At 55.7% G+C, this 21,090-nt stretch overlaps 11 protein-coding genes across 11 annotated transcripts; 5 read left to right on the plus strand and 6 right to left on the minus strand.

Annotated features, from left to right (window-relative positions):
* Positions 1-501: 501 nt before the first annotated feature.
* On the minus strand, positions 502-1,595 carry MICPUN_57162 (predicted protein; the record flags this gene model as incomplete). Its single annotated transcript, XM_002501001.1, has 2 exons — positions 502-1,341; positions 1,389-1,595. 2 exons carry the CDS (start codon positions 1,593-1,595, stop codon positions 502-504), a joined length of 1,047 nt encoding a protein of 348 aa, XP_002501047.1.
* Positions 1,596-2,186: 591 nt separating this feature from the next.
* On the minus strand, positions 2,187-2,642 carry MICPUN_73657 (predicted protein; the record flags this gene model as incomplete). The annotated part of the gene is made up of 1 exon (XM_002501002.1): positions 2,187-2,642. A coding segment is annotated over one exon (456 nt), but the record flags the coding sequence as incomplete, so codon positions are not given.
* Positions 2,643-3,080: 438 nt separating this feature from the next.
* On the plus strand, positions 3,081-5,168 carry MICPUN_57164 (predicted protein; the record flags this gene model as incomplete). Its single annotated transcript, XM_002500576.1, has 1 exon — positions 3,081-5,168. The coding sequence occupies one exon, from the start codon at positions 3,081-3,083 to the stop codon at positions 5,163-5,165; it is 2,085 nt and encodes a 694-aa protein (XP_002500622.1). The 3' UTR covers positions 5,166-5,168.
* A 409-nt stretch (positions 5,169-5,577) lies between these two features.
* Positions 5,578-8,647, plus strand: MICPUN_90309 (predicted protein). Its single transcript, XM_002500577.1, has 3 exons — positions 5,578-5,747; positions 5,882-6,104; positions 6,247-8,647. The coding sequence occupies exons 1-3, from the start codon at positions 5,662-5,664 to the stop codon at positions 8,563-8,565; spliced, it is 2,628 nt and encodes an 875-aa protein (XP_002500623.1). The 5' UTR covers positions 5,578-5,661; the 3' UTR covers positions 8,566-8,647.
* Positions 8,645-9,571, minus strand: MICPUN_99600 (predicted protein; the record flags this gene model as incomplete). Its single annotated transcript, XM_002501003.1, has 1 exon — positions 8,645-9,571. The coding sequence occupies one exon, from the start codon at positions 9,569-9,571 to the stop codon at positions 8,645-8,647; it is 927 nt and encodes a 308-aa protein (XP_002501049.1).
* Positions 9,572-10,147: 576 nt separating this feature from the next.
* MICPUN_52305 (predicted protein) lies at positions 10,148-10,588 on the plus strand (the record flags this gene model as incomplete). Its single annotated transcript, XM_002500578.1, has 1 exon — positions 10,148-10,588. The coding sequence occupies one exon, from the start codon at positions 10,148-10,150 to the stop codon at positions 10,586-10,588; it is 441 nt and encodes a 146-aa protein (XP_002500624.1).
* Positions 10,575-11,824, minus strand: MICPUN_107953 (predicted protein). Its single transcript, XM_002501004.1, has one exon. The coding sequence runs from the start codon at positions 10,862-10,864 to the stop codon at positions 10,646-10,648; it is 219 nt and encodes a 72-aa protein (XP_002501050.1). The 5' UTR covers positions 10,865-11,824; the 3' UTR covers positions 10,575-10,645.
* A 3,360-nt stretch (positions 11,825-15,184) lies between these two features.
* MICPUN_107954 (predicted protein) lies at positions 15,185-16,776 on the plus strand. The gene has a single exon (XM_002500579.1). The coding sequence runs from the start codon at positions 15,303-15,305 to the stop codon at positions 16,710-16,712; it is 1,410 nt and encodes a 469-aa protein (XP_002500625.1). The 5' UTR covers positions 15,185-15,302; the 3' UTR covers positions 16,713-16,776.
* On the minus strand, positions 16,753-17,745 carry MICPUN_80383 (predicted protein; the record flags this gene model as incomplete). The annotated part of the gene is made up of 1 exon (XM_002501005.1): positions 16,753-17,745. The coding sequence occupies one exon, from the start codon at positions 17,743-17,745 to the stop codon at positions 16,753-16,755; it is 993 nt and encodes a 330-aa protein (XP_002501051.1).
* A 133-nt stretch (positions 17,746-17,878) lies between these two features.
* Positions 17,879-19,147, minus strand: MICPUN_57171 (predicted protein; the record flags this gene model as incomplete). Its single annotated transcript, XM_002501006.1, has 1 exon — positions 17,879-19,147. The coding sequence occupies one exon, from the start codon at positions 19,145-19,147 to the stop codon at positions 17,879-17,881; it is 1,269 nt and encodes a 422-aa protein (XP_002501052.1).
* Positions 19,148-19,738: 591 nt separating this feature from the next.
* MICPUN_79954 (predicted protein) lies at positions 19,739-21,001 on the plus strand (the record flags this gene model as incomplete). The annotated part of the gene is made up of 1 exon (XM_002500580.1): positions 19,739-21,001. The coding sequence occupies one exon, from the start codon at positions 19,739-19,741 to the stop codon at positions 20,999-21,001; it is 1,263 nt and encodes a 420-aa protein (XP_002500626.1).
* Positions 21,002-21,090: the final 89 nt, after the last annotated feature.

Genomic DNA, 21,090 nt, shown 5'->3' on the forward strand with positions numbered 1-21,090 from the left:
CACCTCCGGTCCCACCGCCTCCTCCTCCATGCCCTCCTCGGCCTTCCCCGCCGAAATCGCGGTGCCCTCCGCTCCAACCGCCCCCGTACTGGTCCTCATATTCTCCTCCTCCCCCCCTTCTCTTACCCATTCTGGCAACCACAGCCCGGCGATCCAGAGGTTCGGCAGCTCGACGTGGTGAATCAGGGGCAACACGAACTAGAATATATGAGCCACAATGAGCGGACGCGCGTGTAAGATGGCGTACGAGCAACCAAAGCACGAAGGAAGCAAGCTGGGGACGGTGGAGGAAAATCCAGCTCTGCTCGGATAGATCGGACTGGCCAGACAGTCACTTTCAAAAATTACTTGTGCTGTACGGGTTACGTGTTTGTTCGTATTGCAAGGTCTCGACAACTGAAGGAACGAACTTCATCGGCGAAGTTAACGCGTACATGACTTGAAAGGAACATCGTAGTCTATCGAATTAAAACCCATTTTCACCGCCCTCGATTTGTGAAGTCACTTCTGCTTAGCGTCAGCCTTTGTCAACCAACTCCAATATTTCCTGGTGGCGGGGATGCCAAATTTTGCCGACGGCAGTGCAAAGTAGTGAATCCACTTCATCACAAGCTTTTTGTGTACCATCAACCATTTTGGCAGTGAATCATCATCCATGAATGGGTGTTCCATGATGAACACGACAGCAGTTGCTAGAATTGTGAATTGCATGCACAGGGTCGAAACAGAGAAAAAAGCCGAGATGCAGAGAAGCATGTTTTTGAGGTCGGCGTAGAATATGGTGATGTCTGCATAGAATATGAAGGTGCAGAGCATGGAGTTGAATGCCAGAATCGCGGATTGCCAAGTCATGCGATACGCGACGTTCCAGCACCACGTCTTAATGAAACATCCCTTGCAAGATGGACTGATTGTTCCAAAGAGGTAGTTCCCTCGGTAGCTCACGAGGGTATCCAATTGGACTCGGGCAATGAGTGGACCTTCTCTACCCTCCGCAGCTTTGCGAGCCATGTCGTACTCGATCATCGCGATTCCGATGACATCGTGTATTCTTTTAGGATCGCCATGGTGATAGCCGTCTCTTGATGTGCACGAACAGCAGATGGGACAGGTTCCCCTTGCCATCTTATTGGAGAAGGGGCAAAGGTTTGCTGCTCCTGAGGCGGGCGACACCGAGCTTGCGGGAAGGTATACGTTATCCCTGTTCCTCCAAGGACGCGAGTCAAAGACCGAACGAAGTTTCCCGTACGTCTCAGTCTCGAGTGCAACGAAGTACAAGATGCTGAACATCATCGTACCTGCTGCCAGCAAGACAGTGCACCAATCTGGGGGCAGGAGATTCTGAGTCAGTCATCCTCTCAGTACACAAGGAAAGGAAGCGGTACGACCAACAGCCAACACATGTCGAGATTTGTCACAGGAACGGAAACGGGAACATTACGATGCGTCCTACCGAGCATCTTGTAGATGAACGTGTTTTTGGGGGAAAATAATCCAATTCGAAGGATGGTCGTGACGACGCACGGGATCATGAAACGGCCCCGCAGGGAGTTCAAGATCCCGAACGGCTGAAGCGTCACCTGGAAGACCGTCATGGCTCTCCGCCGGTCTCGTGAGCGAGCGAAGAATTAGAAGTAAAAGTTTTGTATCCAGCAGAATAGCTTCGATGTGTTGCAAATTCGCGCGTGCGTGATGCTGCACGTATGAAGGTGACGGTCTACCTCAAGTGGAGAAGGCGTGGACGAAAGCGGCTCGGGGACGAAATAAGCACTGGGAAACGAAACGACCTTTTGTTCGGGATCTGATCCATTTTTTACCAAAAGCGTGACTCGAATTACGAAGGTATTAAGTATAACTCGGATGTCAGCGTGCGCCACCGCTGCCTTTCTCGCTCAGGCATCAGCCGCCGCAGCTATCCTCTCCTCCAGATCCGCTAACACGGCCTTCTTCTCCATCAGAGACGCCACACCAGCCTGGACTGCCGGCGAAGAGTTGTCAAGGCCGTCCTCCTCCTTGAGACGCCTCACCTCAGCCGCCTGTGCTTCCACCGCGGCGGAGGCCTCAGCTACCTCTACCGCGGAAGGAATCTCTTTCACATCGGAGGAGGCGTCGGCGGAGATGGATTTCTTGGGCACAATTTCACCACCCTCACAAACAATCATCTCCTCTTCCTCGCCGTCATCCCCCAACCAGGAGAAAGTGTCAAATCTTACTGCTTGTCCAGTCTTCTTGCCATCCTTGTCGGTGATGGTCCACACAGTCGCTCCATTGATTTTGAACTTACGACCGTCGCTCGTCTGTCTGATACCGCTGTAGTCTTTAATGTAGCCGTCCTTCGCCGCCCTATCCAAAAGCTCCCTTCGCTCAGACTGCACGCTTTCGTCATCCTCAGCAGACTTTGTGGACGGCAGGCCAACGAATTCGTCCCAAGAGAGCCGCCACAGGGAAAGAGCAGCTTTGTTACCGTAGTTGAATACATCAGACGCATCGTGACTAGCGCAAACGAAGGGGGCGTTCCACAGTGCCTTGGCAGCCTCTTGGACCAGGATGGTACCGTCCAGAAGTTTCTCTCCAGTTCTGTCTTTATAGGAACCACATATCGTCAAAGACTGCATCACCGTCGCGGTGGCTTCGTACGGCTGAGGGCCGGAAGGCGCAGAAGTATTGGATGTTTCTTTTTCCTTGTCTTCGTCTCGCTTCTCCAGGAGTGCTTTGGTCTCGGCTCTCTTCTGCGCTTTGCGCTCTTCCTTGCGCTTGTTTTTCTTAGCGGCGATCAAGTGGAGTTGGCCCCTCCGCGTCGCACCGGAGCCGCTTGAACCCGCTCTTGGCTTCGACGTCAGCGACTGCGGCAACGAGAGGCGTGAAGAGAGAGCGGTATGAATCATCTTCTGGTCCGGTGTGATGACTAGCTAGCTAGTTGACGGACACGCCGCTGTGCAAGAAAAACTGGGGAAGCCGCCGGAGTTTTCAACCTGGCTTTCGAGAATCGGTTTGACACTAACACTTAGCGGAAGACGCAATCAAGGTCGCTCGGGGCCACGAAGGGCTGCGAGCTCGACGTGAGGTGGAATTCTCTCGCGATGAGAGTAACGTGTCTTGCCACCTGTGCTCTCAATCAATGGGCACTGGACTTCGAAGGTAACCTGGCTCGCGTAAAGTCGTCGATATCGATAGCCAAAAGGAGGGGTGCCCGATACCGCGTCGGACCCGAGCTCGAGTTGCCAGGATATGGCTGCGAAGACCACTTCTTGGAACTGGACACCACGGAACACTCTTGGGAATGTCTTGCCGATTTGCTCAATGGAGATGAGACAGACGAAATTGTCTGCGATGTCGGTATGCCCGTCATTCACGGAGGGGTGCGGTATAATTGCAGAGTATTCGTGCTGAACCGGAAGATTCTCTTGATTCGCCCCAAGCTCTGCCTCGCAAACGACGGAAATTATAGAGAAACGCGCTGGTTCACGGCCTGGCAACACCAAAAGAAGATTGAGGATCATCAGTTACCTCCCGCGATCGTTGCCGTGACCGGTCAGTCCTGCGTTCCCTTCGGCGATGCAGCACTTGAGTTCCTCGACGCCAGCTTGGGAAGTGAGACTTGTGAAGAACTGTTCACCCCGGCCGCTCCACATATTCAGATGGCACTTAGCGGAGTGGAGGTCATCAGCAATGGTAGCGGCAGTCATCATCAGCTCCGTAAGCTAAACACTCGGATGGATCTCATTCGTTCAGCTACGGGAAAGTGCGGTGGTGTTTACATGTACGCGAATCAACGTGGATGCGACGGCGGGCGCCTATATTATGACGGCTGTGCATGCATCGCAGTAAACGGAGAAATTGTGGCACAAGGAGAACAGTTTGCGATTCAAGAAGTCGAGGTGGTCATTGCTAACGTTGACCTAGATGCTGTAGTTGGTTTTCGAGGTGCTTTCCAGAGTATGGCGGTGCAAGCCTCAGCAGGTGACAAGTATCCAATGATACATGTCCCGTTTCGTTTATGCCCGAATGATAATGTCTCTCGGATACCACACTCCCCGTGTGACATTCGCTACCATTCACCCCAAGAAGAAATCGCACTCGGACCGGCGTGTTGGCTCTGGGATTATCTTCGCCGCTCAGGTGCAAGTGGATATCTCTTGCCTCTTTCTGGTGGTGCCGACAGCTCCTCGACGGCTGCTATTGTTGGTTCGATGTGTCAGCTTGCAACGGCAGCAGCAGTATCAGGGGATGAGGTCGCCGTTGCAGACGTTCGCCGCATTGCCCAAATTGACGAAAATGATCCCCTTCCCTGCGCAAAAGAGCTGGCCCATCTTTTGTTTCAAACTGTCTACCTGGGCAGTGAGAACAGCAGCGCTGCAACGAGGAGTCGCTCCTCCGCGCTGGCTGCTGAGATTGGAGCGTCCCATCTCGATGTGAGGATCGATACCGTCGTCGCAGCCGTCGTTGCGTTTTTCACATCTGTAACGCAGAAGACACCAAAATTCAGGGTCGACGGAGGTAGCAACGTGGAAAACCTAGCTCTGCAGAACATTCAGGCAAGGATCCGCATGGTTCTTTCATTCGTGCTGGCTCAACTGATGCCTTGGGTGCGGGGGCGCAGTGGGTTTTTATTGGTTCTTGGAAGCGCAAACGTGGACGAGGGACTTCGCGGATACATGACTAAGTACGACTGCTCCTCAGCGGATATAAATCCTATCGGGGGCATCAGCAAGGGAGACCTTCGGTCGTTCCTGCGTTGGGCGGCAGACAGGTTGGGTTACCCAACTCTTGCAGAGGTTGAGGAGGCACCACCCACTGCTGAGTTGGAACCCATTCGTGACGACTACGTTCAAACAGACGAAGAGGATATGGGGATGACTTACGAGGAGCTCGGAGTATATGGTCGCCTGCGCAAAATTTCGAGGCTCGGACCGGTTGAAATGTTCAAGCGACTGTTGCACGAATGGCGAGATAGGGCATCACCCACAGAGATCGCCGCGAAGGTGAAGAGCTTCTTCTACCACTACTCCTGCAACCGTCACAAGATGACCACGCTGACGCCGTCCTATCACGCGGAGAATTATTCACCTGAGGACAATAGGTTCGACCTCCGCCCGTTCCTGTACAACGTACGATGGCCATTTCAGTTCAGGAAGATAGACCAGCTCGCCGGTGCCGCAGAGTAGTAGCTGCGTATTCGTTCATAGCCAAGGCAATCGTAGACAACGAAATGTGAAATCCCTCGATTTGTATAACCCATACTGTAAATCTCGTGATTGTATTTGGTAACTGGATATTTTTTATTCGAATTTCCGTGTCAGATCGGACTATTTGAGTGGTCTAAGGTATTTGAAAAGGGAAAAAATTGGACTTCCCAAAGATCGTCCGCCAAGGCAAAGATCAGAAGCCTCAGCGCCTGTCTCGGTTACGAGGCGTGCTTCTGGACGCACAGGGACTGCCCGTGTCGCGAGGCGGCTAGGTGAACGCCTGAAAGAGTAAGAGAGAGCAGAGGTCGCCGTCAGGCAACCAACTCTTCGTCCGGAGAAGATGGGCGAAAAGGCTGCCGAGAACAAGAAAAAGGATGGAGCCGATAAGGGAGCCAAGGCGGCCGACAAGAAGGACGAGAAGAAGGAAGTCGAGCTCTCCGAAGAGGATTTGGCGCTCAAAGAAAATCTCGAATTGATGGTCGTGAGGAGCGCGGACCCCAAAGCCGGTGTTGCAAAGCTGGCGATGGAGACGATGAGAAGCGAGATCAAGTCAGCCACGAGGTGAGTCTCTTTCCACGTCCGCTCGCGTGATCTGGCGCGCGTGCGCGCAAAGCACGAAGGATTCTCTGTCTTACCATAGGAATCGATTGAGATCGCATGAACTGACAGCATCCGATTTTCCTTGTTTATCGCAGCTCCATGACGAGCGTTCCGAAGCCGCTCAAGTTCCTTCGTCCCCATCTGCAAACCCTCAAGGACACCTACGCAAAGCTGAAACCTGGTGAAAACAAGAAACTACTCGCTGACATCATCTCCCTGCTCGCCATGACCGATGCTCCGATTGATGATGCAATGCCCGAGTCGCTGAAATACCGTCTTCTCGGATCTAACGAAGACATCGGCACTTGGGGTCATGAGGTGGGTCCACAGCCTGTCCCACTCAGATCTGGAGTTCTGAGAAAGCTCTCATCATGACTTTTCCCTCTCCCGACTCTGAGGATCCTACATCGATCACGATTCTCACGTAAATCCACTGACTCACCGTTTTTCTTTCACGCAGTACGTCCGCAACCTGGCTGCAGAGATCGGAACAGAATTCCACCGACGCCAGGATGAGAGCGCCAAGGAGGGGAAAGATGCTGATGTTGAGGATCTCATGGGACTCGTGAGTGAGGTGATCCCCTTTCACATGAAGCACAACGCTGAGCCCGAGGCTGTGGATCTTCTCATCGAAGTCGAGCGACTTGATCTGCTCGCTCCTCACGTGAACGAGGGAAACTATGCGCGCACGTGCCTTTATCTTTTCAGCTGCTCAAGCTATCTGCCTGAACCAGAGGATTCCGAGGTGCTGAAGGTTGCCCACGAGATCTTCTTGAAAGTTGGCAAGCTGACCGATGCGATGCGGGTCGCTTGCCGGCTTGGACTGCAGGATTACATGGAGAAAACGTTCCTGGCGTCCAAAGACAAGCTGGAGAAGCGACAGCTGTGCTACATGCTTGCGCGTCACGGCCATCCACTAAGGTTGGACGAAGGGCCTTGTGAAATTGAGGATGGAGACGAGCTAGAGGAACTTCAAATTATCATGAGCAACTCGAACCTCAGCGCGAATTACTTGACGCTGGCAAGAGACCTTGACGTCATGGAGGCAAAGCTGCCTGAGGATATCTATAAGACGCACCTGATGGAAGGACGTGCACCGGCTGGAGCTGCTGTTGACAGCGCCCGCGCTAATCTGGCTGCAACATTTGTGAATGCGTTTGTGAATGCTGGATACGGGCAGGACAAGCTGCTAACTGCATCGGAGGGAGATACAGAGGGTGAAGGTGCGTCCTCGGGCGCGGGTTCAAACGTAAGTTGGATTTTCAAGAACAAGGATCACGGAAAGATGTCCGCTGCGGCAAGCCTTGGATCAATTCTACTCTGGGACGTAGAAGACGGTCTTCCCAGAGTAGACAACTACCTCTACAGCATGGAGCAGCAGGTTGTGGCTGGCGGTTTGCTTGCCGTCGGTCTCATCAATGTCAACGTTAGAAACGACTGCGATCCAGCGTATGGTTTGCTTTACGAGAGCGTCAACAAAGAGAACTCCTCTGTGCGCATTGGTGCAATCATGGGTCTCGGCCTGGCGTATGCTGGGTGCCAGAAGGAGGAGGTCCAGGAGCTGCTGGTTCCTGTTGTGACCGATGATTCCACTCCAATCGACGTGGCGGCGTTCGCGGCGCTCTCGCTGGGTCTAGTTTTCGTCGGCACTTGCCATGAGGAATGTGTGCAAGCAATCGTGCAGGCCCTCATGCTTCGACCCGAGAAAGACTTGGAGGATCCGTTTGCTCATTTCCTCTGCCTTGGTCTCGGCCTCATTTTCTTGCAGCGTCAGGGCGAGGTCGAGGCTACTCTTGAGGTGGCGAAGACCTTGCCGCCGCGCATCAGCGACTTCCTCCAGGTTACCCTTGAGGCTTGCGCTTATGCCGGAAGTGGAAACGTTCTCAAGGTGCAGGCCCTCCTGGCGCGCTGCGGTGAGCACCCTGAACTTGACGGCGACGATGCGAATGAGGGCGCCGACAGCGAGTCTCAAGAGTGGAAATATGATCCGCAGTCAATTGCCGCTCTTGGCGTGGCCCTCATTGCCTCAGCAGAGGAGCTTGGATCGGACATGGCGGTGCGTGCATATGATCACTTGATCCAGTATGGTGACGCCGCAGTTCGAAAGGCTTGCCCTGTGGGTCTCGCGTTGCTGCACATTTCGAACCCCAAGCTCAACGTCACTGATGTTCTCGGTCGTTTGAGCCATGACAGTAACGAGGATGTCGCGCAGGCTGCCAGCCTCGCTTTGGGTATTGTCGGCGCTGGCACGAACAATGCGCGCCTTGCGAGTCAGCTCCGCCAGTTATCCAGCTACTATTACAAGGATCCTTCACTTCTGTTCCTTGTTCGAGTGGCTCAGGGCCTCGTACACATGGGAAAGGGTCTTTTGACCCTCTCTCCTTCGCATTCGGACCATTCTCTGCACTCGAATGTTGCCTTGGCCGGACTCATCACTGTTGCGTTTGCAATGCTTGACATGAAGCACACAATTCTGGGCAAGCACCATTACATGCTTTATTATCTCTTTGTCGCTGCGCAGCCTCGCATGCTGATGACCGTAGACGAGGAGGGCAAACCCCTTCCTGTCGCGGTGCGTGTTGGTCAGGCAGTCGATGTCGTTGGGCAGGCTGGTCGCCCCAAGACAATCACAGGCTTCCAGACGCACACCACTCCTGTGCTTCTCTCGGCAGGTGACAGGGCAGAGCTTGCAACTGAAAAATACATCGCAATCGCCTCTGTGCTCGAAGGCGTCGTGATTTTGAAGCCGAACCCCGAATGGATTGAAGAAAAGGAGTGATCAGCGTCATCGAGTCGGGTTCGGGTTTGTGATTTGCCTAGTCTTGGTCTTTATGAAATGAGAAGGATATACACTACGGCTACTCCGTTATCGTTTGCTTTGTCCTTTTCCCACTCGCAACGACTGATTGGATGTCTCCTAGCGGTCGTTTGCATGAGTCAGAGCTCTTTAGTCCATCCCAACACTCCATCGCCGCCTTCGTACGATTCAATGGGTCTTGCGTGGTGTCCCCTTCTCCATCGCTGCTGTCGCTCTCAGACTCCTCCTTGCTCTCCTCCTGGTGCTCCCTTGCTTCCTCCCTGCGCTGCAGCTCAACAGGCGAACCTCCCTCAGGCAGCAGAGCGTTGAGTTTGCGGAAGCTGGTCTCGGTTTTAGTTATGAGCTGCGAAAGCACCTCGGTGCGGTAGAATGGCTGCTGCAGAACGCTGACAAGGAAGGGTGAGCGAAGCGACAGGTTTGAGCGCTTGTCGTGCTTCTTCAGGATCTTCACCAGCGCGGTGTAGTTCAGGCCCACCCAGTGCTCCATAAGGACGAGCTCGCCGTGAAAATCCGCAAATTCCTGGCAGGTTTTTCTGTATTTTTTCATCGAAAAGCTCTCGGCGCGCTTTCCGTCTTCGTTGACGACCTCTCTGTACGCCTGCTCCAACAAAGAGTCCTTGATAACGAGGTCCTCCTCCGCGTCCATGAAGAACTTATTGAACTTCTGCAGCTCGGCGTTGAGGGTCTTCACAAATGCTCTCTGCTCCTCCGTGAGCTTGCGCTTTTCTCCAGGTTTTAAGGTTCCATCCGCATTTTTTGCCGGCTCGGTCTTCTTCGGGATGGTTTTGAGGCACTTCTTCAGCTTCTTGTAGCACAGGAACTGTGGGGTTGGGGAGGGCGGTTTTAGCGGGGCGGGAGAAAATCTCGGTTCCAGACGCGGTTCTTTGCGGTTCTCTCCTCCTACCTTGTCGCTGATTGTGGGGTGCGTTGCTTCTATTGTCTGCGTGAATTGGTGGCCAAATTTCATCGTCCCCGCACTCTCCGCTACGCCGAGGCAAGCGGGTGACCAGTGAAGTGGGCTTTTGGCTTTGGCTTTCGGTGAACTGGTAAAAAAGTTGGGACTGGCAGACTAGGTCAGACTGGTCAACAGGCTAAGAAAAATCAAAGCAACGCCTTGTTCCAGATGGCTGTTGCGCTTGCGGCACCGTGCAACTGGGTGCGATGTTCGCCAACCAGACGCACCATAAACAAAATAAACAGAGGTAGAGTTTGCGTCAGGGCCCTCGAGGACGTTGAGGATGATGACGTCTTATGGTTGACATCAGGGACATCGCAATTGCCTCCTCTCGTCGAAGCGACATTGCGATTGCAGAGTGGTCAAACCTCGTTTCGTGTGGTCAAACCTCCCGGTGTCGACGAGCTGTGGGAATGGTACGAAAAGGTGGGGTATGATGATTCGGATCCATCTTGGGGGCGGGTATGGAAGACCGCATCAGATCTTTCGGCCTTGGTGCTTGCAGGTGCTCTTCCTGCTTGCTGTTTGCGAGGAAAGAGAGTTGTTGAAGTCGGATGTGGGCTCGGTTTCGTCGGGCTGGCCGCAGCAATGACTCAAGGTTCGAGGGTGATTTTCTGCGACAGGGAACCTCTAGCAATACACTGTGCATTATCTTCAGCCCAGCTCAATGGACTGGAGGTTCACAGTGTCGAGGATATCTCAAAGTCAAGCCAAGGTGTTGCAGGGGCGGTTCTCGACTGGGCCTCGCCTCTTCATACTTTGGCACAGTCGGCGGATGTGGTACTAGGGGCCGATTGCCTTTACGACCCAGCAACTGCCGCGATGCTTGCGAAGACTTGTAAACATGTGTTGGGTGAAGACGGGGTGGTGGTGATTTGTGAGCCGGAATTGGAGAGGGCCAAAGGAACGTATTCAAAGTTTCTTGAAGCGGCGAAAATGTTGGGGGCAGCATCCGCAGAAATCTTGCCGCACCCGGACTCTGACGAACCACGCTCTATTTTGCTGCGGGTGTCGTGGAAAAGTCTCTAATTTTCCAATATATCTAAAGCTACTCTGCTCTAAATTTGGTTTCATCTCTGCCACGTCTTACCGGGGACTTGTCATTTGCCATGTCCCAACCTTGGATCCCATCGCCGTTGGGTCGGACACAAAACATTTCATCATCGTCACCGTCATCGTCGTCTCCTTCTCCCGCCCCGTCATCCGATGAGGGCTCTTCAGCTGCGAAATCAACCCAGTGGGCTTTGCGGAATTTTTGACGAGCGCTTCGGTGATTATCGGCGAGCAGAGCATTTCCTGCATCATCCTCGGCTGAACGTTCGTAGAGGCGGGCACCACCGCGAAGCGACGCAGCAGCACGAAGCGAGACACGATTTGACCTAAGATAATCAATTTCGCGCCCAACGGATGCAGAATAGCTGCCATCACATGCAGCACTTTCCATAATTGCGCCAAGCTTGCCGCTGCTGCGATACACTGCTTGAAGTGCATCGTCAAGTTTGCCCCGCTTTGAAGCGTTTGGTTTCACTCTCAAAGACTTCCACATACAAGTTGAAGAAAGAGATGTCAGCGAGATATTAACGGCACAGATAATATCTGTGAGCTCCGCAGCCGAGAGATGCGATAGCCTGAGTGACCGCATCGCGTTAGCCTTTCGGCTTGTCCTCTTAATCAGCAAGACGGCAGCATCAATCGCATGTACCATCAACTGGCCCGCACGCGATAATCTATTGTTCACCCCAGTATCAATTGTGCCAACATCACCGAAGTTGATGGTATCTTCGCGAGATTCACAAACTGCATGACGCACGTGAGCTGAAAGAAGACGCAGAGTCACAGAAACAGCTGTGGCTGAAGGCGATGCCGGAACGCTATCTTTTGTGGATGAGACCACATGGAGAACGTCGGCTATCACCGATATGGCAGCATCAGGCCCGTTATACGCAAATGCAAGATGGTGCGCCACCTGGAGAAGTTCAGCGCGCCTTGTGCCTTCCAAATGATAAGTTTGTGTTGCTGCCATAGAGAAGTTGTTTTCACATTGAAGCAGATGCACGAACGTGCTGAATTGAGTGCTGGTCTTCATGCCATGTGCGATTTCTTGAGCAAACATCTGTGCATCTCCTGAGGAAATTTTCGATATACCTTGGAGAGGTATCATCGCATCTGAGTTTGCGTCGACCTGACCCCACAGAGCGACTGACGCATGTGCAGTCACGATCATTGGCGTAAATGCAGATGCCGAGTCAGGAGATAGCCCAAATAGTAGTGTGGCTCCAAGTTGCAGTGCTGCCGCGGCAGGATGAAGGGCGGTGCACTCGTTAGCTCGTGCAATTACCCATTGGAGTATACTTAAACGTTTGTTCTCGAGGATGTCTGCATCATGACCACCAACAACATAGCCGGTTCCATTCTCTGCGCTCCATGAATCCAAATGAAACGCGGGGGCAGCCAAGGAGCCCAGCACCGATGATTCCAGCGAAGGAGAGGCAGGCACTTTGGCGGCAATCGTGCACAATTTGAAACATGCAGCCACGATGGTCGCACGCGTTGCGGAGGAGGTTTCTGCCCATTGACCATATCTCTGACCTGCGGAGTTGCTCGTCGCCGCTCCATTCGCACCCTGTTCCTTTTCAACTCGTGGTGCCGAAAGCCGTTCCGCCAACATCTGATAGCGATTTGTCAAATCCCCGCCTGCACTGTCCAATCGAAACCCAGTGGACGGAGAGACTGAGACATTTGGTGCGAGCCGTTCTGCGAGCTTCAGTGCCTTACTGAGGATATCTCTGCTCACCATCTCCTGAATGATGAAGCGAGGGTCAACAATCCATGATTGCGTATGCCCGAAACGAGATCGTCCAAAAGCTGCAGATACGGCAACGGCACGGGCTGCGTGAGTCAAGATACCCGCTTGCAACTGAGGTTCGACGTCGGGCACATTGGCGTGCGCGTGATTCACCACCAGGGCTGCCTGCGAATCATCCTCGGCGAAGACGCTTTCCACCGCAGAAAGCCACGTGTCCACCTGAACAGAAGGAAGTGATTCAATCGCACTTGCAAAAAGATGCGTCTCGCTTGAACTGACAGAACGGTCAGTAGTTTCGATGACAGTGTTCCTCTCGATTCCTCGATGAAGAGCTAGCATGTGAGAAAGGCGGTGAAGCAATGCTCGGTGAATATCAGGCGCAGTCAACCCTACTCTGAAGCCACCATTCCCTTCGCAACTGAAATTGTTTTCTTCCGCAACATCACGATGGTACTCCATACTCAGGCACTTCTGCAATAGGTTAGCGAGGACAGTCATCACCGCGAACCCAACCAAGTAGCCCCATTTCTCACTCGAGTCGGCGATAAGTGTTTGTGCAGGATTTCTCTCAGGAGCTCCGTGAATATGACTTTTTTCCACCGGTGGATATGACACCCCAAGCTCGATCCCACCTTGAATTGTGCGAGACCGAAAATCCATCGGATCCACGTATGCAGTTAGTACCATATCTGCGTGGAATAAAGCGACCACTGCGTTCATGGGCAGCCTCTCGCCAATCGGTATACAAACATGACTCCTGACGGAGCAAACTGGAGGTTGTCCATCTCCATGGCGGAGCCAAGTAAGGGCTTGCGCCTGTAAGCGCGGAAGCAACCATCCATCACGGATACCGATGAGATCGGAAATCGTGAGGTAAGGTACGGCAGATATGATGACAGCCGCCGCCAAAACCACTAGTTGGTGTGGAAATGTCTCCAAGGTCCCCGTGTCAGAGGACAACTTGGCAGAGGATACTGCATGCAGTGCCCAGCGCACAGAAAGCTGGACCTCCGATTGCAGAAGCGGCTGGTTCGGCGTGCTCAGGATGACGCGCAAGAGTTCCAATCCCGTGTTGCGTGATTTGATGGATCCCTGTAGTTTTCGCTCAATGATGCCACACAGCTCAGCTCGGCGTTCCTCATCAGCCGACGATGCACGTGCAAGCGCACCACCGACCGCCAGCAAGAATGGAGAAGAGTGGAAGGTATCCATCGATCCATCCAATCTCGGCGGAATCACATCTAGAAGTAGTCGCCAGGGTCCATTCGAAGCGAGCACGGCCGCGGGAGCAGCCGTCAAAGTGGCGAAGAGTACCCGGTTGGCCGCCTCTGCAATTTCCAGCTGCGCAGTTTCGTCGTGCGCGCCGCCAACTCTGGGGAAACGGGCGTGGGATTCCTGTAGCAGCGACTCAAGCAATCGAACGAGAGACTTAAGTCCGTACGATTGTGTGTCAGCACCGTTAGAGTCGAAATGTGGCTCCGGAGCTTCGAACCAGTCCGCATCTTCGATGCCAGCAACCAGAGGTGCGCTCTCCTCAACGAGTGACCAGGCCTGCGGCGATCGCAACCTAATCAAACCAATGACGATCGCAGGAAGTGCTTCGCACGCCCAAAGATGCAACCCAGCACCGTCGAGGGCGTTGGAGTCGATGCGATGTGTCAGACGCGAACGAGACATGATATCGGCGGCGAGACGAGCGGCACCGTGCAAGGTTGTCGGCACGAGATTCTTGCGAGCCACCGCGCGAGCAAGCGCGACTTCGGCCTGTCGCTCCGCGGCTCTGTTCCCCACCGAGCAGCTTCTCGCCAGGAGCGTGCCGAGGATAAGAGTGGACTCCGCGGTCGCGGCGTTCACGCCCCGGTCATCACAGAAGGTCCTCAACCACTCCCTCGAGCGCGCGTCATCCGCCAGGAGCCCGAGCAGTTGACGGGTGAATGGCGCGGTCTCGTCCATCTCTGTCCCGACCACGAGCAACCTACCGCCAGGGCGACCTGCACCGCATCCGGAGATCGACCGACTCCTATGTCCGCTTCATGCGATGCGCGTGGCGACGGTATCGCGCGCTGATCCCGCGCCGATCCAGCGAGTGCTCGGCCCTCTGGGCGAAAAGGCGCGCGAAGTAAGTGTTAGGACGCGAAGAAAATTTATTCGAGGCAAGTGCCTGCCTGCTGGGACCGGTGCTGGTCCGGCTTGAGTTGACTACCGGGTAGATTTTTCACGCAGAAGACAGCGTGACTCAACATTATTATTATGGCGAAAATAACCCAATGTTTAGGATTAAAATCTAGTCAAAAAATGTAGTCAAATTACGTGTTCCCGCTCGCGGGCGCGGTCTAACAAAAAATCATAGATGCGGCCCGCATCCGTCCACAATGATTGGCTTCTTTTCTGTCATTTTCTTTTTTGTGGCTCGTTTTGGCAAAGGAAACGAATCTGTGGCTTGCTTTTTATTTTTTGAAGGGTTTGAGAACCAGGAAATTTTTCTGCCGAAAACGTGCGCGGCTTCGAACGAAGACGAACATTCCGAACTCTCAACGGCCATTTTTTTTGGTGTAGTTCCCAGCCAGATTATCATTAGACGACAACAGAATATGGAAAAATCTTCCTGGGGCGCGGCAGGACAAACAAAACCCCTAGCATTCGGGGGAAGTCACACTCTTGCCGCGGCGCGCCCCAACGCGCCTGAGCGAAGATCTGAACATGGTCGCGAAGAAGGTTGCCGACACGTCCCCGGACGTGCCGGCGGCGAAGCGTGCGAAGATTCTGCCCGAGGACGACGGGAACGAGGGCGAAGTGGGAATCGCAGAACGCGTCGGGGGAGAAAATGGGCGGCAACCCCAGTTGGCCGTGTCGAACGCGGCAGGTTCGAACGGCCCCGAGGGGGCGAACGCGCCCGACGAGGGCGCGGAGAAGGGCGAAGACATCGTCGAGAACGTCATGCGCGATGAAAATGACATCGGCGCGCAGGAACCCGAGGAACAGGACGAAAACCCGCCCGCGTCGCCCCGCTCGGAGCCAGCGGCGAACGCGTTCGGCCCGGGGGGCTTCCAAGAGGACGCCCCCGAGGAGGGTGAGAAGCGCGTCCCGATCGGCGACGCCTCCGCGGACGCCGCGGGTTCTCCGGTCGAGCCCGCCAAAGAACCCGAGGGTAACACGGTGGATCAGGAGCAGTCCGCCGGGGCGCAACCCGTCGTTGCTGCGAACTCGGCCGACGCGTCGGATCCCTCGGACGCTGCGGCCCCCGACAACACGCTGAGGACGGCTCAGCACGCGATCTTGCTGCGACAGCAGGCGATCAAGTACAAGGGTTGCTGCCAGGTGGACGACTGCTTGAACCCCCGTAAGCAGCCCACGGCGAACAGTCGCATGCCCTTGACCTGCGCGGAACACAACGGGATGCTGTCGTTGACTTACGGCGGCGAGGCGAGCAGAGAGTGCCAGGCGTGCCGCGCCTTCCACCCGGTGTCCGCCTTTGATCGCGACAACAAGACGTGCGAGACCCGCCTGCTGCGCAAGAAGCTGAGGTACAGAGCCAAGACGCTGCAGCAGCGCGACGAACATCGCGGGCAGGTTGGGAAACAGAAGGCAAGGCGCCACGAAGCCGCGCTGCAGGCGGTAGCGGCAGCGACTGCGCAGCCTGGGGTTGGTGTGGGCCTCGGCCAGTTCAGCCACCTCCAGGGTCCTGCAGGTTTTATGCTCCCCTTCGGGGGCAAGTTCCTTGGAGTCGCGCACAAGGACGGAGGCGCTGACGCGTTGGCAGCGGCTCGCGAGAGCATCGCATCAGTAAACCCGTATGGTATGTTTCCGGGTCTCACTCATATGCCCTTTGGACAGGGTGCAGTGGAGGGTTCCGCAGCAGCCGCGGCGAGTGCCTTCGCGGCAAGCTTCGGCACGGGACTCGGCGGCGATGACAACAAGATCGCCATTCCTCAGCCCGGAGGAATCAACCTTCAATCTCTCGCCGGTTTTCCTACCAGATCCAACCCCGCGGAACTCGCCGAGTCCTCCCCTGCCGCCGCGCAGGCGTACCTCGCGGCCTTGGTTCAGGGTAACACCGGGTTGAGTGCCCTCGCACTGCAGGGTGCTGGGCTCACGGGTGGTATCCCTGGCCTCGCTGGACTTCAGAACCCTGACGTTCTCGCGAATCTTGCTCGGCAGAATAATTTACAGGAGCAAGTCGCAGCTCTCAGGGCGAACCATATGCTCAGAATAGCGCAGGCTGCGGAGATGCAGGCATCAGTGGCAATGGCCAACTCGCGCTCAACGGGAGGAGACATTTTGAACCGCCAGAACCTTTATCCACACCTTGCGAGCGACCCCGCCCAGGCTGGGTGCAGCATCATGTGAAAATTGTTCCGTCAAATATAAACCCTTAATTGTGTAATACTTAACGTAACGGTACTAGTTGCTGTAACATGTCCTCCGGGGTCAAATTCGTGACATATCCGCGCTTGACGGTCCACCCGAACTCACCTTCCTCACCGAACAGTCGCTCGACCTCTGCCTGCACCGCGTCTGGGCCGCACGTCGAAGGGTCCAACAGATTGCACGCAACCTCGATAGTAGAGCCCATAGCATCGATCATGTGGGTCAGTGCCATCGCTTGTACGCCCGGGAGCCCGCCTCCTCGCTCGCTCAATTGCCTGGCCAGCCGCCGCGCAACTGCCAGGGCATCTGCAGCGTCTGCGTCGACCCCGCACTTCCCCAGCACAATCGGCACGTTGTAGTTGCACACCCAACGCGTGGCGCCGAGCATGAGTATTCCCGATTCAGGGGGTATTGTCGAAGGCCCATAATCCGCCTCGACTTGTCCATCTCCTACGCGGTGAGCTCCTGACCAGCCCACATCTTGAGAAGTGCGCCTGAAGTATCCGTACTTGCGCCGAAGGTCGGCGAGCTGAGTCCCCGTGGAACTGGCGAGACCGTAAAGAAGTACCGGAACCTTCAGACGATCGCCAATTCCCTCGCCGAGACATTTGGCGAGCTGCGCTGCCAAGTCGTCGGGCGCATCGCCTACAGCGTGACAGCTGATGTGATCGACCGCTCCGCACCTCGGGTGAGTCGCGGAGTGGTTCCTAAGATCTATGGTTTTCAGCGCCTGCTCGGTCAGCGCCAGCGCGCTTTGCTTCAGCGGTTCGACAGACGGGGTAGCGTGACCCGCGACGCTAGCCACGCCGACACCCAATGTAAAGCCTGTGCGGTTGTACTCGTCGTCTCTGAACACGTTCAAAACACGGGTGCCGTGCTGTTGGCAGGCCTTCTCAGCGACGGTCTGCAGGACGTTAACGGCATCGGCGTCTTTGCCCTCGGACACGTACACCACAGCCACCAGCCCTCCAGCTCTCCGTTTAAGAGCATTCGACGAAGAGGACAGTTTCATTGCCATGACGCGGGCCGCAGCAAGCGCATGGAGCGCCATCTGCTCGTGCGTGGTACGACTTTTCGAGCACAAGGCGTCGACGTGCCTTTGGCTAAAACTTTCTTCAACATTAAAAGTTTCCACTCATTACTCCTCAGAGTCCCACAAGCCATACGGCACGATGCACGTATGTCTCGAGAAGAACTCCCTGTTCCGCTGCGCTCGACACCGCGCGGCCATTTGCGGTAAAAGTTCGAGCCATTGCAACCTCGCCCAGCTCGAATGGGTCGAGCTGTTGTGGCGACAAGCGACTCAGGCTCCGGACCTGCGCAGCCCTTTCCAAGCTGCGCTCCTCAGCTATGCCCTCTGCCTTTACGTCTCCATCCTCGCGTGGGGATACCACCTTTATCCGAGGCTGCCAAGTTTCTTCCCACCTTTGATGTTCTTTTGGACCACCCACGGTGTGGAGTATGTCGTGAAAGCGTTCAATCACGCTCGGGTGGGCAATCAAGCTGTCGTATCCCGCCAGCTCGGCCGCAAGGTTGAGGGGCTCGTTCATCTCAGCACGGAGACACGCGGCATGTTGCGGCTTGCGTTCGGCCCAAGAAGTAATTTCCTCGGAAATTGGTTTTGTCGCCCCTCCGTTCGTCACCTCGGATACGAGGGCGAATAGCGCTGTGATGTCAAGGTTTGCCATCTTTGTCGGCGAGGGTAACTTTGGCAGATATTCTGTTTTGGCGTCGAGGGCGCTGAGGACGGAGATTCCCGCGTCACTCAGGAAGCCTGCCTCAATATCTCCGAGAGTACCCGTCGCATAAACCACAATCTTTGGTGCCTTTCCGAAGCATCGACGGTTGCAAGACGCCTTCGAAACCCTCTTCATGGAAAGCGCCTGCGGGACGATGTTGCTCGAGAGGGTTTTGCTCTCCGCCTTACACTCAATCCACAGCAAACCCTCCTGTGCCACCACGTCCACCTCCACCACTTCTTCGTCCCCAAACTTTGCACCGAGAGACGGCGGCCTAGTCGCGAATCGTTTACGCACGGCCGTCACACCAGGCGCCCACTCAGCGCACTCGAGCTCCAAACTTAGCCCCCTGAGGTTGTTCTCACAGCCCTGGATGCCTCGAGCTGGGTCCGGAGAATCTATCAGGCTCGCGGCGAAATCCCGCTCGCGAAGGGCGGCACGCGCGAGCTTGTCGATTCCCTCGATATCGGGCCTCATCAAGGCGAAAGACTCGATCCGCTGAACCAGCAATTCGCACCTGCTGCACAGCTCAGCTGCTGCTGACCTCGCGTCCGGCTTGCTCTCCCTGCTCCTTCGCATGGAAGAAGTCGCAACCGGGCACAGAGGAGAACGCGAGCGAGAGCCAGAGGAAAGGCCGGATCGATGCGGAGGATGCCGTACGTGTACTGCAGACATGTGCTTACCTCAAACCCTCGGCATCGCTTGCGCTTTGGTTCCGCGCCCCGCACGAGTGACTCCTGGGCTTTTTCCCGCCAAATGCAGTCTAACACTTAACTGTACCGGACATCCAGACAGCTGGACAGGACGCATGTTTTTTGGAAACCTGGTCTGGGAACATTTCTGGGAACTGCCCGAACTTTCACGCGTTCGGTTGCCTCTATTCAAGCGCAAGAGTCGCCCGGGTTTTTTAAGGTCAGCGCGTGGGACTCCCGTATTCACAGGCGCCGCGATTCTCCTCGGAGCACATCGCGCAGGGGTTCGTGTCGTTTTGGCTTCTACAAACCCCCGAACCCGAACCCGCGCGAGCCTCGACCCGCGCGCGCCCAGTCTCGGACGTCGAATCCCTTGACCCTTCGTCTTTCCCCTAGAAAGACTAGTTTTAGACCTTTCTCGTGAGGTCGGGGCTGAGACTTTGACATGGACGCGAAGATGGACGTCGGCGTCGAGGACCAGGGCAGCAAGGCGGCGCCCTCGCCCTCCACAACCGCCTCAGCCCCTCCGCACTTCCTGTGCCCGGTCTCCATGGAGCTCATGAAAGATCCGGTGATGGTTGCCACCGGCCACACGTACGATAGGCCTAGTATCAAGCGCTGGTTGGAGCAGGGGCACAAGACGTGTCCGGTCACGGGCAGTCGCCTCAGAAACTTGGACCTTCTGCCCAACTTCGCGCTTCGTAGCGCTATTTCGGAGTGGGCGGCCGCGAATAACGTCAAGCTCAACGACAGGCAGCTCACGAGCGTGACTGAGAAGGCGGTTGGGGGCACCGACGGCGAGTCCGACGCGCAGACCAGCCCTCACTGCGTGCTCGAGGGGCACGAGGAGATCGTATGGGCGGTGGAGGCGACGGATGGGCACCTGTTTAGCGCCTCCGCGGACAAGTCGATCCGCGCTTGGGACACCAAGACGCGCCGGTGCGTGCACGTGCTGGAGGAGCACACCAGGCCAGTGCTCTCGCTGGTGGTGAGTCAACTGCACGGCAAGCTCTTCTCTGGATCCTACGACTGCAGCATATGCGTGTGGGACCTCGTCACATTCAGGCGCATAAAGTCCCTGCACGGACACACGGACGCCGTACGTTCGTTGGCGGTGGCTGGGGACACGCTCTTCAGTGCCTCGTACGATTCAACCCTACGGGCGTACGACATCAACACGCTGAAGCCCCTCAAGGTGCTGGAGGGTCACACCGGCCCGGTGCGTACACTCACCGTCCTTGGCGCGCACCTGTTCTCGGGTTCGTACGATTACACCGTGAGGGTGTGGCACACGGAGACTTTGGAGCCCGTGCACGTGCTCGAGGGTCACACCGATGCGGTCAGGGCACTCGCGGCATCGCCAGTGCCTGAGCTCAAGTACATCTTCTCAGGATCGGACGACAACTCCGTCCGGGTATGGGACGCGAACACGTTCAAGTGCGTGAGCGTTTTCCAGGGCCACGAGGATAACGTGAGAGTACTGACAGCGGACAGCCGCTACCTTTACAGCGGCTCATGGGACAAGACTATCCGTGTTTGGGACACTCAGTCGCTTGAGTGTGTTCGCGTGCTGGAGGGCCACATGGAGGCTGTGTTGGCGCTCACGGTGATGCGAGGCCACCTGATTAGTGGGTCCTACGACACCACTGTCAGGTTTTGGAACACGGAAACGTTCCAGTGTGTGGGGAAGTTCGAAGGTCACGACGACGCGGTTCGAGTGCTCACCTCCACGGGGGAGGATGCCGAGAGCGTGTACAGCGGGTCCTACGACGGGAGCATCGGGTTCTGGTCGCTGCCCGCACCGACCTCCAACACGCGAGCACCTGCAACACGCTGAGTGGCTGGGCCACGGCCGTGCTGATGTAAACGATAGACTGGCGAACCCTGTTCGCGGTTTGTTCTGATTGGGGAGCGAACAACGAATGA

The sequence above is a fragment of the Micromonas commoda genome, chromosome 3, assembly GCF_000090985.2.
Source record: "Micromonas commoda chromosome 3, complete sequence".
In the NCBI taxonomy this organism is placed as follows: Eukaryota; Viridiplantae; Chlorophyta; class Mamiellophyceae; order Mamiellales; family Mamiellaceae; genus Micromonas; species Micromonas commoda.

Excerpts from the sequence above, each read along its gene's own strand:
- MICPUN_90309 (XM_002500577.1), top strand. The coding sequence starts at position 5,662 with ATGGTCGTGAGGAGCGCGGACCCCAAAGCCGGTGTTGCAAAGCTGGCG. Across the intron at positions 5,748-5,881 it reads GAGATCAAGTCAGCCACGAG|CTCCATGACGAGCGTTCCGA; the intron begins GTGAGTCTCTTT and ends TGTTTATCGCAG. Across the intron at positions 6,105-6,246 it reads TCGGCACTTGGGGTCATGAG|TACGTCCGCAACCTGGCTGC; the intron begins GTGGGTCCACAG and ends TCTTTCACGCAG.
- MICPUN_107953 (XM_002501004.1), bottom strand. The coding sequence starts at position 10,864 with ATGATGCAGGAAATGCTCTGCTCGCCGATAATCACCGAAGCGCTCGTC.
- MICPUN_107954 (XM_002500579.1), top strand. The coding sequence starts at position 15,303 with ATGCGCGATGAAAATGACATCGGCGCGCAGGAACCCGAGGAACAGGAC.